The sequence below is a fragment of the Lactuca serriola genome, chromosome 7 (genome assembly GCF_051521515.1).
Source record: "Lactuca serriola cultivar US96UC23 chromosome 7, Lser_US96UC23_V15, whole genome shotgun sequence".
In the NCBI taxonomy this organism is placed as follows: domain Eukaryota; kingdom Viridiplantae; phylum Streptophyta; class Magnoliopsida; order Asterales; family Asteraceae; genus Lactuca; species Lactuca serriola.
In genome coordinates, this window is record NC_136414.1 from 42,527,843 (window position 1) to 42,544,768 (window position 16,926).

Sequence of the window (16,926 nt, forward strand, 5' to 3'; positions counted from 1 at the left end):
TCATCCATGGATTCTAAACTAAAAGTAGTTAAAAATCAATGATGACAAATCAAAAACAAAAACTATTATGCGAGTATCAGAAAAATCACCAAGGATGCACTCAACAAGATTTGGTGAAGTGGGTTGACAAAATTTTCTATTTGAAAGTTAGTCAAGGAACAATATCAAACACTCTTAAGAGATCACCGAAGTTCCTATCGACTAACTTTGACAAAGATGGATCTTCCAAGCGTCACAAAGCAGCCAAGTACCTGTAGATGGAGAAAGTTGTTTATGGAGAAAGTTGTTTATAAATGGTTTCTTCAACATCAAGAGCATGTGAATACAACATGAGAATTAATCATAGAGAAGGCGGTTGAGACGTTAAAGCTTTTGTATCCACAAGATTCTTCAGAGCATAATCTTTCACAGGGTTGGCTTGAGAAATTTAAGCTAAGGCATGGTATTAAATTGTATTGCCGATTCGGAGAAAGTGCCCGACTCCCATGTATAATATTTAATTAAAATCTATTCATTTTGTCCAGGCAGCTCGACGAGCTGGAGGCCCCAACTTGCCGAGTAGAATTGGAGACACCATCGTGATTTTTAGAGTCTACTTGACGAGTTGGAGGACCCCAACTCGACGAGTAGGAGATGAGTGTGAAAACCTTAATTTCCATGGTTTATGTCCTATTTAAAGGACATTAAGCCTTCATTTCCACCTCCCTTAGCACTTTAACATCATGAGAGAAACCCTAAACGAACTGGTATCAGCTGTGTGTGTGTTATCAGCTGTGTGTGTGTGTGAGAGAGAGAGAGACACTAAAAATGCGTGATTTGGTGCATTCTTGGAAGGAAATAGAAGAGAATAAGGCTTAGAACGAGAAGAATCCTCTAGATCCAGTGTTCTTTCAGTGCTAGATGTTTTTTTGGAGGTAAAAAGCTATCACCTTGATCATTGTTTGGTTAGATCTCTTCTTTAGGGAGTTTGTGGCTATTTTCATCTTCCTTTTTAGCCTTTGAGCTGTTTGAGCATGCCATGAAGTTGAAACTTCAGATATGGGCAGTATGAGGTCCCTTGGGCCTAAAGATTCAAGCTTTATCAAGCTATTGGCCAAGTTTTATGCATTAATCCCTCCATAGAGCTTTGTTTGGCACTTTGAGCCCTAGGTGTCATGCATGGACGTAAAGCTTGCAGCTTTATGTAGTATTTCAGCCTTGGGAGGCTAGATCTAGAGTATGGGGTTGTAGTTTTGCTTAAAATCGTCTAAATGAGAAATGGACTTAAGTGACTCTACGAGTGGATGAGCCAACTCGACGAGTCGGTTAGGGTTTTCCCCGATAGTCTAGACGCGCTACAACTCGATGTGTTGAGTTGGAGTTTTCCCGAATTTCTGAGAACAGAAGGAACTCGTTGAGTCGCATAGGTGCACTCGACGAGTTGGGTCAACATGGGCTGTTGACTCGAGTGTTGACTTTCGTTGACTTTTAGGGTTTGGTCAAGTGATGGATATGGAGACCATGGAGGGGTAAAATGGTCTTTCACCCTTTCCGGAAGTTAGAAAAAGGATTAGCCTAACATCTTTAGTATGATTGTTATAAAGTGTTAATAGAAATGGTTGTGATATGTAGGCGGAGTCTAGACCGATCGTTGAGTATGATATATATTTGATTTGCTTACGAAGTGAGTCTTCTCACCATACTTACCTGAGTGGTAATACTGTGTGACCGTAGGGTCTTATTTGAGTTATTGACCGCAGGATCCTATGTGCATAAATTGAGTTATGTGATATTATGTATTTTGTCTTTGTGATATATGCTATATTATTATGTGCCTTACTGATTTAGGACCGAAGGATCCAAATCGAGTTGTGAGACCAGAGGGTCTTCACTGAGATACAGGATTGGAGGGTCTAACCCAAGCTGTGAGACCCAAGGGTCTTCACTAAGACACATGACCGGAGGGTCCACACCGAGTCGTGAGATCGGAGGGACCTCATCGAGATGCATGACCGAAGGGTCCATGCTGAGCTATAGCCATGAAAGACTTATTATTTGTGTATGTGGTATTTTGGGGAACTCACTAAGCTTCGTGCTTACCGTGTTGTGTGATATGTGTTTCGGGTACTTCTCAGGATCACAGGAAGATGCCGACTTGATTGTACACACCAGTTAGAGATTATGTTTTCGACGATTCTGGGATTTTATCTAACATTTGTTGACTTGTGTTTTGAAAATTTATACATTTTGTGGTTTGGGGGAAATGTGACATTGAGTTTATGTGATTTTAAAATGAAAATTTTATTTGAAAATTTATAGTGTTACATACAAGTTGACCATTCACTTGCAACAAAACAACTTGAAAGTAGAAAATAGGACAAGTAAAGACTTAAAATTGTTATATGTTACAATGCAGATAGCTCGGAAAAATTCCTCTATGGATCATTGGTAAGTATGCAAAGCCACGTTGTATTAAGAATGTTAACATGAATAGCCTAGATTTTGCATACTATGCCAACAAAAGAGCATGAATGACTAGGTTGCTTTCGAAGAATATGTTCGTTGGCTAGATGATCAAATGCACAGTCGAAAAGTCTCTTGGTAGTGGATAATTGTCCAGCCCATTCAAAAAATACTCAAGGGTTGTAAAACATCGAGTTGTTTTTTCTACCGTCAAACATGACTTCAAAAATTCAACCATGTGATGCTGGGATAATTAGAGCCTTTAAAATATACTATCGTGAAAGGTTTTATCGTAAAGATTTTGGAAGATTATGAGTTGGACATTTCTTCCCAAGAAACGATTAATATTTTAGATGCCATCAACTTGGTCGTCTCGGCTTGGAGAAATGTGAAACAAGAACCCATAGCAAATTGCTTTCGACACTATAAAATTTGTTCGGCGAATCCAAATGGCTTAAATGATTTAAATTATGTATATTCCGGAGAAGATATTCGTGAGCTTGAGAACTTGATTATAAGAATGCATTATCGGCACAAAATGGATGTGAATGTGTTGTTGGATTATCCAGGTGAAAATAATGAATGTTACGAGGTTCAAAGCATTGAAGAAATTATCGCGTATACCGTTCAAAATTCGGTTGATAATGAAGTTGATGATGATTCAGTACCTTTGGAATCGATCACTCGAAAAGAAGCATTACAAGCGGCAACAACTCTTCACAACTTTTTGTTGCAATACAAGAATACAATGCCTCAACTCTTAAGTGTAATTTGGAGATTTAAAGATAAACTCAATATAGATTTGAAGTTAAAAAAGCAAGTGGCTATAGATTCATCTTTTACTAGACAATTATAGAATTTTGAAATATTTTAGTAATTATTAATTTATAGTTTCGCTGGGACCAATATATTTACATTGAGATTTAAAAAAATATATATTATTTTAATATTTTATTGATTGGGGTCCAATTTTATACTGATCCCAAGTTGGAACCAGACAAATTACTAATGTTATCGAGGTTATTAATTTATCGAGTATTAAATTAAAGAGGGTTCAATTGTATTCCTGAGATTATTCAACGACATAGTGTTATACATATAAAGGCGAACCATGGTAAAGTCTTGAGTCGAGGAATGTTGATTTCTGGACTACTATGAGGGAGTGTATAGCTGCATCGCAAGAATAAAAACATTGGGTTATTGGCGACTGTTGGTGGTAAGTATTAGTAGGACGATGTACATTGCTAGCCCATGAGTTGGTGGGTTGTTGTTGTTGGTTGAATGCCTAAGTGATGGCGGGTTGCTACTAAATATGTTGACGATGTTGAAGAGTTGGCAGAAATCCCTTGTTGGGGGTCGAGTGGGCCTAAAGTGAGTATTAGATTGGGGGTATGTCAATGGGTAGCATCCAAACCCCGCCCTATAGAAGGAGTATAAATCGAGGGTTTAGATTTAGATGATACTGTTCTCTTCTAATATGTCTTCCACTTGGTTGTTCTTTCCAGCATTACGTGAACCATAATTTATGTTGTAACTGTCCAAAAACTAAGTTGCATGAGTGGTAGTGATACCTGTTGGATACGATGAATGATTATTGTAGGAAGCTTGAACAGTTCGACTTTGTACATGATCCATACGTTGATCATCAAGAAGCAACATTAATCGAGCTTCTGTGAAAGTGGGAAAAGGCCATCAACAAAGAATAACAACAACCATGTAGTCGAACTTCAGAGAAAGACCACTGATCTTATTGTTTTTCTCGAGAACAATGACGTCTATGTTGTCAAAGCTCGTTATCCAATTGAATTTCTTTTTCGTCAATATTATTAAAAAATAGGGTCTCGAGGTTCATCCGTACTATAATAGAATTAGCGTTCTTCTTGAGAACCATTTGAAGTAGAGGTTGTAAAATTGTGCCATAGATCCACATTTTCACAATTTAATCAATACGAATCTATTCAATATTGTTGGATTTAGCAGGGGGCGTTCATCCACTCTGGTATGATGGTCGAAAACACCGATTCACTCTGTTAAGATGGTCGGAAACACTAAATCTGTTGTAGTGAGTTTCAAACAATGCGAGCCATGAGTAGTGGTTCAAACGATCAAGATCGAGAATAAGCGGAATATACGAGTTTATGTTCGTAATTCCATACAATTTTGATTTATTGACGTGGTGGCAATCGAGAAACATAGTTGACGGTGAAGGATGTTGCGACTAGGGTTAAAGTCGAGAAGGGGAGAGGATTTGTTTTAGGAGGAGATTTGATTTTGTTATGATAGCATGTAATTAGATTAATTTTATCACGAAAAGATTTCCTCTCATATATGCCATATATATATAGATGTTACAAGAAGGATGGCTAAATTAATAATTAGGGAGAATGTGGTATATATCTTTATTAAACATCAAAATATCATATTTGCCCAATTTAATTTCTAAATATCATATTTAACTTTTATAAAATTTCAAAATATCATATATGCCTTCTTAAACATCAAAATATTATATATGCACTTTTTAAATATCAAAATATAACTTATGCCTCTTAAACATCAAAATATCAATGGTAATATCTAAAATATCCTCCATCTACAACATGACAATAATCAACAACAAAAAACTAAACAATTATTACATACATTCCATGGAAAGGGTTGAAAATGAAACATTTTGTTTGTCAAGAGGGCAATATTCCAACAATTTAGAAGTACACGCTTCATTACCATAGACTTGGGGATAACATGGTTAAAATTTTTAATTAGTATCATAATTCTAAAATATAAAAAATTATCATAAACTATTAAAAACATTATAAAAAGATTTGAACAAATATGATATTTTGAAGGTTAATGAAAAGTAAATATGATATTAAGAGATTAAGCTGAACAAATATGATATTTCGATATTTAAGAAAGGCATATATGAAATTCATCTACATTAATACAAACAAATAGGCAGAGGCTGACCTAGGGGTGGAACGGGGTGACACGATTAATTTAAGTAGTGACACGATAATAGATAAAAATTCAAAATTTTTTACACTGCATACTGACAAGTCGTGTCGGTATCACCATGGGACCCTATACAAAACCGCCCCTGCAAGTGGGTTGAGATACAAGAAGGATTGTACCATTATTATAAGAATTTAGAATTGTACATACATAAATACGCTGGCAATGTTGTACAATTGTATGGTGTGATTCTGGTATTGACTTTTGATAAATGCTTTTAATATGATTGATTGAATAATGTATATCATACCCTTGAACCAATGTGATTAGATTTTTGGTTGATTCATCTGTTTTTGGTTGTAGCTTGTTCGACATTTATGTAATCATTGATACGACATGTGTGTTATTTTTTAACTATTATTGTAATAAAAGAAGATAGTTGACACTAGAGGAAGACAAAGTCAAATCATTTTCTTTGAACAGACAGTCGAACCAATGCATGGACATAAGCGAAGATGCAAGATCCAATTAAGAAAGTAGGGGATAACATGCATAATAGTTACACGGTCCGTAAAATTTACCAAATTAACTATCACAATTAGCTCACATGCATTAAAGTTAGACAATGGCTATGCTATTGCATATATGGTTGATTGTCCCAAAATTTTGAACCATGGAATTAAGTACGACTTTCACTACCATGCAAGAGAGACGAGTGATTAGGTATAATGTAGACATATAATATAATTTGTTTTTCTCAAAGGACTATATTGTAAAGCACACAAAACGGCAGGGACATTTTACAAATTCACTTTTCTCCAATAATAGGGTTTTCAATAATCCAGACGGCGCTTAAGGAAAGATCAAACAAGTCGGTAAAATCGTCGTAGAATGGCGTCCGCCGCAGACCCGTGGTTGCCAACGAAGGAATCTCCAAAATGGCTCGAAATTCCTCACGAACTGATGGTAAAAATCTTTCTATTGACAACATACATGATTAGGAAACTTGTGATCAAGAACGCTAGGAGGTTGTTCCATAAAAACAGTTTCAATTAGATGACTATTTAAAAATGCATTTTTGACATCTAGTTGTTGTAGAGGGCATTTATGCAAAACCACCAAGGATAATACAATACAAATAGCAGAAGCTTTAACAACTGGACTGAAAGTAAGGGAATAATCAAGACCTGGTACTCGTGTATAACCTTGAGCAACCAATGGTGCCTTAAACCTTTCAAGTGAGCCATTAGAGTGATATTTGGTGCGAAATACCAATTTAGAACCAACGACCTTTGAATCAGTGGGTCTTGGAAAGAGATCCTATTTGTTGTTTGTGCGCAAAGCTTTCATCTCTTCTTTCATAGCCGAGAACTAGTTGGGGTCTTTGACAGCGCTTTTAAACCCAAGAAGCTCTTTATTGGAAAAAAGAGCAAGGTGAAGGGGATTATGTTGGAGTGCTGAAAAATCAGCAATGTGTTTAGGCTTGAAGATCCATGCCTTCGATCGTGTTAACATAGGATGTTAACATGTGGATTGGGCCGGAAGAGTTGGAGAATCAAGAGTTGGACCGGTTTGGACTGGTGGGTCACCATTTGCGAGTGTTTGGACTGTAGAAATAGTGGGATCGGTTCTATGAGAATCAGAGCAAAAAGAGCACCGAGAGAAGTCAGGAGGACTGAGAGAGGGCCCATCAGAAGGTGGATCAGGAGGCCTAAACAAACACTGAAGGTGCAGCATGGGCAAGCCGAGTAGTTCGTGTGGGCTGTTCGTTGATGGTAGAAGATGCAAGTGTAGGACCATCACAGTAGCTAGAGAAAACCAAAGTTGCAAGATCAATAGTTGAGACTTGTCCAATAAACAGATAATATGTTTCATCAAACATTGCGTGACAAGTGGTATAAACATGAGATGAAACCAATCAAGACACTTGTAGCTGTAGCCTTTGTATTGAATCTCATAACCAATGAAGACGCATTCAACACTTCGAGGAGCCATGTTTTGATGAGAATAATCACGTAAATAAGGAAAGACACGATAACCAAAAACATGAAATGTGTCAAAATTCGGATGTGAACCAAAAAGTAGCTCAAATGGCGTCTTGTGATCAAGTACCTTTGTGGGCAAGCGGTTTATGATGTAAGTGGCTAAAACAAAAGCATCCACCAAAAAGGAGACAAAGGCATGGGCATCAAAAAGCATCGCAACACCAGTTTTAGTAATATTGTGATGTTTTCTTTCAGCCCGTCCATTCTGTTGAGGTACATACACATCGAAAAAACTGGATGCGTGTGTGTATACACACACATCCCTTTTTTTTTATTTTTAAACCGATCGAACCAGTTGAACCGTCGGCCCAGTAAAACAACAGGTTCGACGTCTAGTCTAGTTTTCAAAACCTTGTTCTAAACCCACGACGTCGGCTCTGAGGTTGGATTCCTTTTGAAGTTGGATTTCTTTTCATGTAGTGGCTATAATCGACTGCGAACACATAATACGTTTGACTTGTTCTCTTCCTTTCTGTGCACACCAATCAGAATTTACAACCCTACCATTCTGTTTTTCATTCTAATCATGTTCTTGCACTTTGGTTTATCACAATTCACACAACATGTTTGTTTTTTTACTCATATGTTATTTTTCTTATTTTTTTTCTCAAGAATGGTATAATCATTTGTTTTGCAAAATGTCACTACTGTTTGTTATTTAACTTTGCTTTTCTGCTATTTGTTTGTATATATGATGCTAAAAATCAATGTTTTCAAGACTAAGGTGTTGTTTGTTTTTTCTGAGGCAAAATGTCTGCAGTCTGCGGACCATATCTGTAGACCTCTGCAGTAGAAGAGGCGGACCAAACGTCTGCAGTCTGAAAAAAAAAAAATTGTTTGTTTTTTTAACATCTGCGGGTTACTAAAATAAACTGAAATCTAAATAAACTGATTTTTTAAACTTCAAAGTGATTTTTTTAATATTTTTATGACTTTGTTATAAATAATTAACGAATCTAGATCATCTTTTATGTATTATTGTATAAAAAATATAAATAAAAATTATATGAATTAACGTATATATTTGATAAAAACCAACAACTTTGGTTGCAAAGTTATAACTAAACATTATATTTAGTGATAAAATAATTTTATACATAAATGGATGGAAATAAACTTCGATTTTTTCAATTAAATCCGTTAAAAACGTACCATAAATATTTTTTCAAGAAATTGACGATACTTTATTAAATAATATTTTACAAAATTTGGCAAAAAAATATAAGAATATATTATGATGTTTTTTCATATTTATATAAACAACTTCAACTACTATTATTGTAATAAATCTTTATTTATAAATTTATCAAAAATATCATGTTTGTATCGTCGAACGTTTTTTTTTAAAAGTTTTGTAATTTTTTGATTCAAATTGTTTATCATTAATAAAGTTGGAAAATATATAAATTAAAAAAAAAAAAAAAAAAAAAAAAAAAAAAAAAAAAAAACTTGAAAAAGTAAAGATATATATGTTTTTTTAGGCTAGAAGATGTCTGAAGATGTTAGAAGACTCTGGTCCACATCTGCGCCAAGAAGAGGGCGTGCAGACATTTTTAGGTCTGCAGTCTTCAGAAAAAACAAACAGTCTGCGAATGCTAATGTCTGCACGTGGTCTGCACGGCGCAGACAGAAAAGGTCACGCAGATCTGCAGACAAAAAACAAACACTACCTAAATCACTAAGCTCAAGATTCACACTATGTGTGTTCAGATGTCTTGCTTCCGCCAAAACCGAACCAATAAATCTAAGAAAACTTGATGCAAGGTTGAGACATTTAGTGCATATTGGTTTCGAAGTAGTCTCAAAAGCTTATTGACTTTTTAATCTGACAAATTAGAAAATAGTTATAAGTCGAGATATTTGTTTTGATGAAACTAGATGGTGGAATTGGAGTAGCATTTCCAAACCTGATGATCAACTATCGGGTATGTCTACAATACCAAGGAACCATTATATTTTCAAGTTTTAAAGCTTACTCTTTATCGGAAATATATATATATATATATATATATATATATATATATATATATATATCTAAATTCTAAAACTTTTTATCCTCTTTCCATTCCTATCAAATTCGATATATATATATATATATATATATATATATATATATATATACGTTTAGGTTCTATGGAAAACAAAAAACACTAAAAATCAAAAAAATGCATAAAAAAATACTTAGAGACCACAAAACTTTCTTTTGTAAATTTTTTTATGAAAAAATCTCATCTTTTACATTAAATTCGCTGAAAACTTTTTTTTTAGAAAAACTATTTTTAAAAAAATTGATTTTTTATCGATTTTATTAAAAAACCTACGATTTTTCTATAAAAAAATTTTAAAAAAAAAAATTGTGATTTCTAAGTATTTTTTATGCATTTTTATGATTTTTAGGGTTTTTTGAGTTTTTTTTGTTTTCCAAATAACCCTTCCTTATATATATATATATATATATATATATATATATATATATATATATATATATATAGGGCTAGGTTCATGTGAGACGGCCTAATTTTGTGAGACCGTGAGATGCATTTTTTTATTTTTTTTTATTTTTTTTAGTTAATTCAAGTTCCGAAAATAATATTTAAAAAAAGAATTTTTTGATTTTTCCATTTATTTTGCATTTTAAAATTATTTTTAGAATATTCTATTTAGGATATTTCACGTATTTTTAAAAAAAAAATGGGATTTTTTTTTATTTTTTTAGTTAATTCAAGTTCCGAAAATAATATTTAAAAAAAGAATTTTTAGATTTTTCCATTTATTTTGCATTTTAAAATTATTTTTTAGAATATGTCAGTGTAATATTCTATTTAAAATATTTCACGTATTTTTCAAAAAAAAAAAAAAAAAAAACAAACAACGGGATTTTTTTTTATTTTTTTTTAGTTAATTCAAGTTCCATATTTGGATTTTTCCATTTATTTTGCATTTTAAATTTTTTTTTAGATTTGGTCTCACGATCTCACAAAATTAGAATGGTCTCAAATGAACCTGAACATATATATATATATATATATATATATATATATATATATATATATATATATATATATATATATATATATATATATATATATATATATATATATATTAACTTTCGTTTTCCAAGCCATGTACGTTGCTATTTCCTCCAATGTCCTATATCAAATAAATGAGTGGATATTTTTTCCTATTAACTTTTGTAAAGTTTATTGAAACAATAATATGAACTTAACATAAATTACAACAAAACTCTAAAGATGTATATTGGATAGTGGTATCTTTATTTGATCAACAAAGCCTGATCCAGGTGCTTATTCTATTCATATCCCCACAACATATTTAAAAATTGCCCACCTAATACATTAAAAATCACATCTTTCATTAAATTGTTATACAAGATCATGGGTCTTTTTCTTTTTCTTTTTTTTTTTTTTTATTAATTTTTCATTTCAGGTGTTGGTAAAAATAGTAACGTACGCTGCTACTTCCTCCAATGTCCTAAATCAAATAAATGAGCTGAATAATTTAATAAAAAACCATACAAATTTGATAAATAAAACCTTTTACGTGTAATTGGTTTAGCCTATCATGGTTTTACCTTGGGTAAAGGCATATTTATACAATAATGTTTCTCATTTATTTTTACCAATTTATGCAGCAAAGATGTTTTCCATATCTTAGAATGATTATTCTTTTTTTTAATTAAATCATAACCAGTCATGTTTAGACCGAATCATCACCTTTGAAATATAGGGGCAGATCAATTTGCACATTGTTCACGTGTCAGCCAGTGCCACCATTTATCACTTGTTTTTATCATATTTGGTTTCTATCTTACCTAATTTCATGGTAAGGTCTCTCATAGGATCGTACTTGAATGCCATGTAAATGTTTGATTTAACCAAAAAAATATATACAACAACGATTGAAAAGGATCAACTTAAGCCTAAGAAATGCATGGTTGGAAATACACAAAAGAGATGAGAGTATTTGGAGTGCTTCACAGGAAATAGGAGAATTTTTTGTTTTCCTTCACATTGTTCTCGATTTGTCAATTTGGGTCCTGGAAACTAAGTAACATTACAAGAACCAAAAACATACCAACATTAAACAAATTCTAAGCATATAGAATTATAGATAACATCTACAAGCAAAACTACATACCAGCTAAGCCACATCCAGTTTGCATATGTTAAACAATAAACCAAAACAATTAATGTCTTCATTTCAACGAAACCTACGATACCTTACAATTCCTTCATATTCCAATTGCCTGATCAAGTCTTCAAGGCTGTCACCTTCAGAATAGTCATCCACATAGGAACGCCTGGGGAAATCCAGATCATCAAGGTAATCATAGTCATGAATTTGAGGATGAATCCTGCTGTTTTCAGTAGAGTCATGCTTAAAGTCCTTGATTCGTTCCATACACAGTCCTCCTAAATTTCCATGAAGATCGAGGTTATAACACATACGAACGTCTAGGGATTCAAGGTAATGGCAGCCATCAAGAATGGCCTGAAGTCCATCATTTGTGATGTTACTATTAGACAGCTGTAAATGGCGTAACTCAGGCATGCTATTCGCAATGGCAAGGGCATCTTTGTTACTTTCGATGAATGGTTCACTGAAGTACTCTTTGGCCAATATGAAGGACTTTAGCCGAGGGCAATTCCATCCAATAACTTCAATGTCTTCTGCTTTGGTAGAGATATAAGTAAGGTGAAGTTTCTCCAATTGTGGTACTTTTTTGACTGCTTGACTCAACCCACTACTCGTCATATTATAGCAGTTTGTAAGGCAAAGACGGTTCAGCTTATTTGACCTGGTGACAAATCACCATTCAGAGCCAAAGAAAACAACATATTTTCAGTAATTTAAAACTACTACAAACAAATAAAATATCTGGCAGCAAACATAAACAAGGCTAGATGTGTATATATTTTCTACAAATGATGAATGCGTATGAGTATGAAATTGAATAGCGAGTGAAGGTGGAGGAAACAAACCGTAGCAAAACGTGATCATGGAGATCGTCTGTGCCAAATCCCTCGATACTGAAATCGATCAATTCCCCACAACTTAGATGGACTGCCTGCTTGGTCAGCGTTTCTATGGTGTAATCCCTGGACCAGTCATCAACAGGTTTGATCATATCGATGGCTATCAACAATGCCGGATCCTTGCAAATTCTCCGCCAAGGTGTACATACTTTCCTTGCCCTGTTGAGTATTTCTGAAGTACACAATCTATGAAATATATTTACCGTCAGTTCTTCAGGCATTTTCAACCAATTTGTGTTAGAAATTTGGGTGTAGAAAGGCTTGGAAATTCTCAGAATTGTGATTATCACTTTCAAATCGAAGTATTTGGTGGTACTCCCAAATCCTCAATTGGATAAGACTCAGAGAGACAAGAACCGAGAATGTTTGATGATATTTTCATATGTACCAGAAAATGAGACCAAAACCAACTTTAATATCTTTGTCTGAAAACTGTCATATGACAGTTTTAAACTGTCATAAAACCATAAAAACTGTCATAAAAACGGATATATGGATAAGGGTCAAACCAGCCAGGGGCTCTGCCCCTTGGACCCCGCCAGGGGCTGCCGCCCCTTGGACCCCACTCCCAGGGGCGCTGCCCCCGGACCCCCGTTCGTTCAGGGGCTTCGCCCCTAAATGACAGTGTACTTTGAAACTTGATCAAACTTAAACAAGTGTGTACTCAGCACCTTCCTTACTTGTTTAATATTTATCAAGATCATTTTTGGTCAACACAAAGTAATCTCATTACACTTAAATAACATTGATGATCAAAAATCACCAACAATTTGGAGGTTCCTTTGTTGCCGAGGAAGTCTCTGCAGCAGAGGTCGATGCCATTTCAACTTTGAAATGCGATGATTTTATCGATTTGGTTTCATCTTTGTCAAGTAAGCGTCATTTCGGTTGTGGAAAATCAGTTTTTTCTATTGGAGTCTTGGAGAAGGGTGAACTATAAAAATCGTCCCAGACTTTTGTGTACTCTACAGATTCAGCCTTTCGAAAGAAACAAAATTGCAAGTTCACTGGATTCTTAATTACTTTTAAAAAAATCATTAATAACTAACTTACTTTTGTCCGATTTAGTTCTATAGAATTTATTTATTTTTATGAAAAATAGTAATCAACTTCTGATTTTTTTTTTTACTTTTTGTTTTAGGCAATCAATTATCAAAAATAACAACATACTTCTGATAATTTACAAAATAACAACCTACTTTTAGTTGGTTTTATATAATAAAATAAATTGCAAGTGACATTCGGGTGGCTAAAGTGAATGGCCAAGAATAGAAGATCAAGGGGATTAGTCGAATATGAAATCATGTCCATACAAACTCAACAAGATTTTTTGGAACTACCTCATATGTATGTGAGCATATTCTGCAAGACGTATTCGGTATTGCTACTCATTAAAAAAATACTACTCATATTTATGTACTTTTTAAATCCAAAATGGGGCTAATCTCAACAAGCTCACATAATTAAGCTAACAGATTGTTTTAAGTTTTATGTAAATACTTCCAACTATCTTCGCTCCTCCTCATAAGCTTGTGAGTATGAAAACATGCAATTTACAGTTTACATCGACATTAAATTAAATCACCAAACTAATTCGATGTATGTTATTTTTATCAATTAGTAAAACAATTACGAATTCTACTAACTTCAATAACCAGATTGACTTAACCATAATTCCAATGACCAACTTCCCAGCTTGACTCATAGCTAAAGACTACATCAAAGCCTAGTGTAGTCAAGCCCCCGAAGGGGCCGACCCTGTGCTTTCACTGATTCAAAGTATCACATATCATAACACATATTTTCCAAATTGAGAATTTTTTCAATTGAAAATTGATTTGATTTGCCTTTGGCTTTGATTGCTTCAATCATTTTGAGCCAAGTTGCAACCATAAGTGTGTCTTAACTCTATTATAGTCCCCAATATTAGACATATGCATCCAAATTAATACGCTATACAACACATATACAACACAACACGTAACGCAAGCCAAAATAAAATAGATTATAAATTTGTACCAAAACTCCTACCCTGTATATTGTTTTTTAGGCTTAGAAAGATGCAATAAATGTCTTTATTTTTTCAGTCATGATAGTGTGTACTTCGTATGTGTGTGACATGACTATGAAATTGCATAGCCGTGGGAAGGGGAAGAAACCTAAACCTACCGTGGTGCAATGTGATGAAGGTGATCTTCAGTGGGAAAACCCCTCACTACTAAAATCAATCGGTTCCCGTAGCTGAGATCGACTGTCTGCTTATCTCCACATTGTAATTGTATCACAATTATCAAGAGATATGGGAATATTGATGACCTTCCGTATCAGAATCCTTTGCAAATTCTCCCCAAGTTGTACATACTTTCCCTGTGCACTCTGGAGTATTTCTATGGTGCCCAATTTTAAAGTATATTTTCCATTGGTTCATCATGCATTTCTAGCCAATTTGGAGATTCCTTCATTGTCGAAGATACCTCTGAGGTGGAGGTCGCTGCCATTTCAACTATGAAATACGATGATTTCACATATGTGTCTCGATCTAAAAAGTTAAGCTTGGTTTGGTTGATCAAAAGCCTTGTTTTCTATTGGAGAAGTGTAAATTACAAAATATTTCTTTGTGCTTTTGTGTGTTATTCAACTACAATCCTTGAGAGAAAAAACAACATTTCTTGTTCGGTTTATCCTTAGTTATGTAATAAAGCAAATAGTCTAAATAAAATAAAAATTAATTTTTCCCAATTTTTGTTTTGGGGAATTTACTTTTTTCTACTGAGAATAGCAATCAACTTCTCATTTCTTTCATTTGGGCACCCGACTATTGAAAGTAGTGATATACTTCTGATTTTTCACAAGAAAAGCGAACTTTTTAGTATGATGCTATAACAAAAGTATGATGCTACAAGTAATAATAGTGTTCATAAACGGGTATACACTACTTCCGTTTCGGAGGTTATAAACGGGTATATGGAAGGTATAACCGTTTTTCCACCACCTTTCAACTTTGAAATTTCCCTAATGAAAGGTATGAACACTATTGGAAGTTATCACCACTAGTAGAGTTATAACAACTCCATGGAAGTGAAAACAACTACTAGACGTTATCACCACTAGTGGAAGTTATGACAAGTCCATGGATTTTAAAGCCACTACTGGAAGTTATAACCACTATACACTACTTCCTTTATAACCACTATACACTACTTCCGTTTCGGAGGTTGTAAATGGGTATATGGAAGTTATAACCGCTTTCCCACCAGCTTTCAGCTCCGAAATGCCATATACCTTTTGTAGGGCCTGAGACCAAACTATTCTTATACAAGTGTGGATTCTGCACCTCCTAGCTTGTATTAGATTATAGTGTTAATCCCCTTGGCACTCGTGTTTACTCTAATTACACCAAATGGTCGGTGACACTAAAATCACCAACAATAAATGATGTGAAAGTAAATCAAGTTTAGGTATCACCCGTTATGCATGACTATACATAATCAAACAACAATACTCTTTTTTTTTTAATTCCAACATCAATTTATTTTTACCAATTTATCACATAAAATATAACGCAAGATATATTCTATCACAGGAATATATATATATATATATATATATATATATATATATATATATATATATATATATATATATATATATTAAAACGATAACACGAGATATATCATAGAAAACATATATTAGCATCAAATTAATTTTCAAGGCATACCGCAACAATATTGATACCCTCCACACTCCAAAGATATACAATTTTTTCACCAAATCTTACTATACAATCCAACATAACTATACATAATCAAACAACAATACTCTTTTTTTTTAATTCCAAGATCAATTTGTTTTTACCAATTTATCACATAAAATATAACGCAAGATATATTCTCTCACAGGAAATATATATATATATATATATATATATATATATATATATATATATATATATATATATATATATATATATATATATATATATATATATATAAACGATAACACGAGATATATCATAGAAAACATATATTAGCATCAAATTAATTTTCTAGGCATACCGCAACAATATTGATACCCTCCACACTCCAAAGATATACAATTTTTTCACCAAATCTTACTATACAATCCAACATAACTATACATAATCAAACAACAATACTCTTTTTTTTTTAATTCCAAGATCAATTTGTTTTTACCAATTTATCACATAAAATATAACGCAAGATATATTCTCTCACAGGAAATATATATATATATATATATATATATATATATATATATATATATATATATATATATATATATATATATATATATATATATATATATATATATAAACGATAACACGAGATATATCATAGAAAACATATATTAGCATCAAATTAATTTTCTAGGCATACCGCAACAATATTGATACCCTCCAAACTCCA

At 33.3% G+C, this 16,926-nt stretch overlaps 1 protein-coding gene and 1 pseudogene across 1 annotated transcript; one reads left to right on the plus strand and one right to left on the minus strand.

Annotated features, from left to right (window-relative positions):
* Nucleotides 1-1,933: 1,933 nt before the first annotated feature.
* LOC145063912 (uncharacterized) lies at nucleotides 1,934-3,298 on the plus strand (annotated as a pseudogene).
* Nucleotides 3,299-11,663: 8,365 nt separating this feature from the next.
* Nucleotides 11,664-13,321, minus strand: LOC145063913 (F-box protein SKIP19-like). The gene is made up of 3 exons (XM_079011472.1): nucleotides 13,273-13,321; nucleotides 12,446-12,734; nucleotides 11,664-12,261 (listed from the first exon to the last, which is right to left on the minus strand). The coding sequence occupies exons 1-3, from the start codon at nucleotides 13,319-13,321 to the stop codon at nucleotides 11,664-11,666; spliced, it is 936 nt and encodes a 311-aa protein (XP_078867598.1).
* Nucleotides 13,322-16,926: the final 3,605 nt, after the last annotated feature.

What these genes read in the sequence shown, in the direction of transcription:
- LOC145063913 (XM_079011472.1), bottom strand. Translation starts at nt 13,321, where the DNA reads ATGGCATCGACCTCTGCTGCAGAGACTTCCTCGGCAACAAAGGAACCT. An exon ending in CTCGGCAACAAAGGAACCTC is followed by an intron (nt 12,735 to 13,272) that starts CAAATTGTTGGT and finishes AAATTTCTAACA; the next exon opens with CAAATTGGTTGAAAATGCCT. An exon ending in CATGATCACGTTTTGCTACG is followed by an intron (nt 12,262 to 12,445) that starts GTTTGTTTCCTC and finishes ATTTGTCACCAG; the next exon opens with GTCAAATAAGCTGAACCGTC.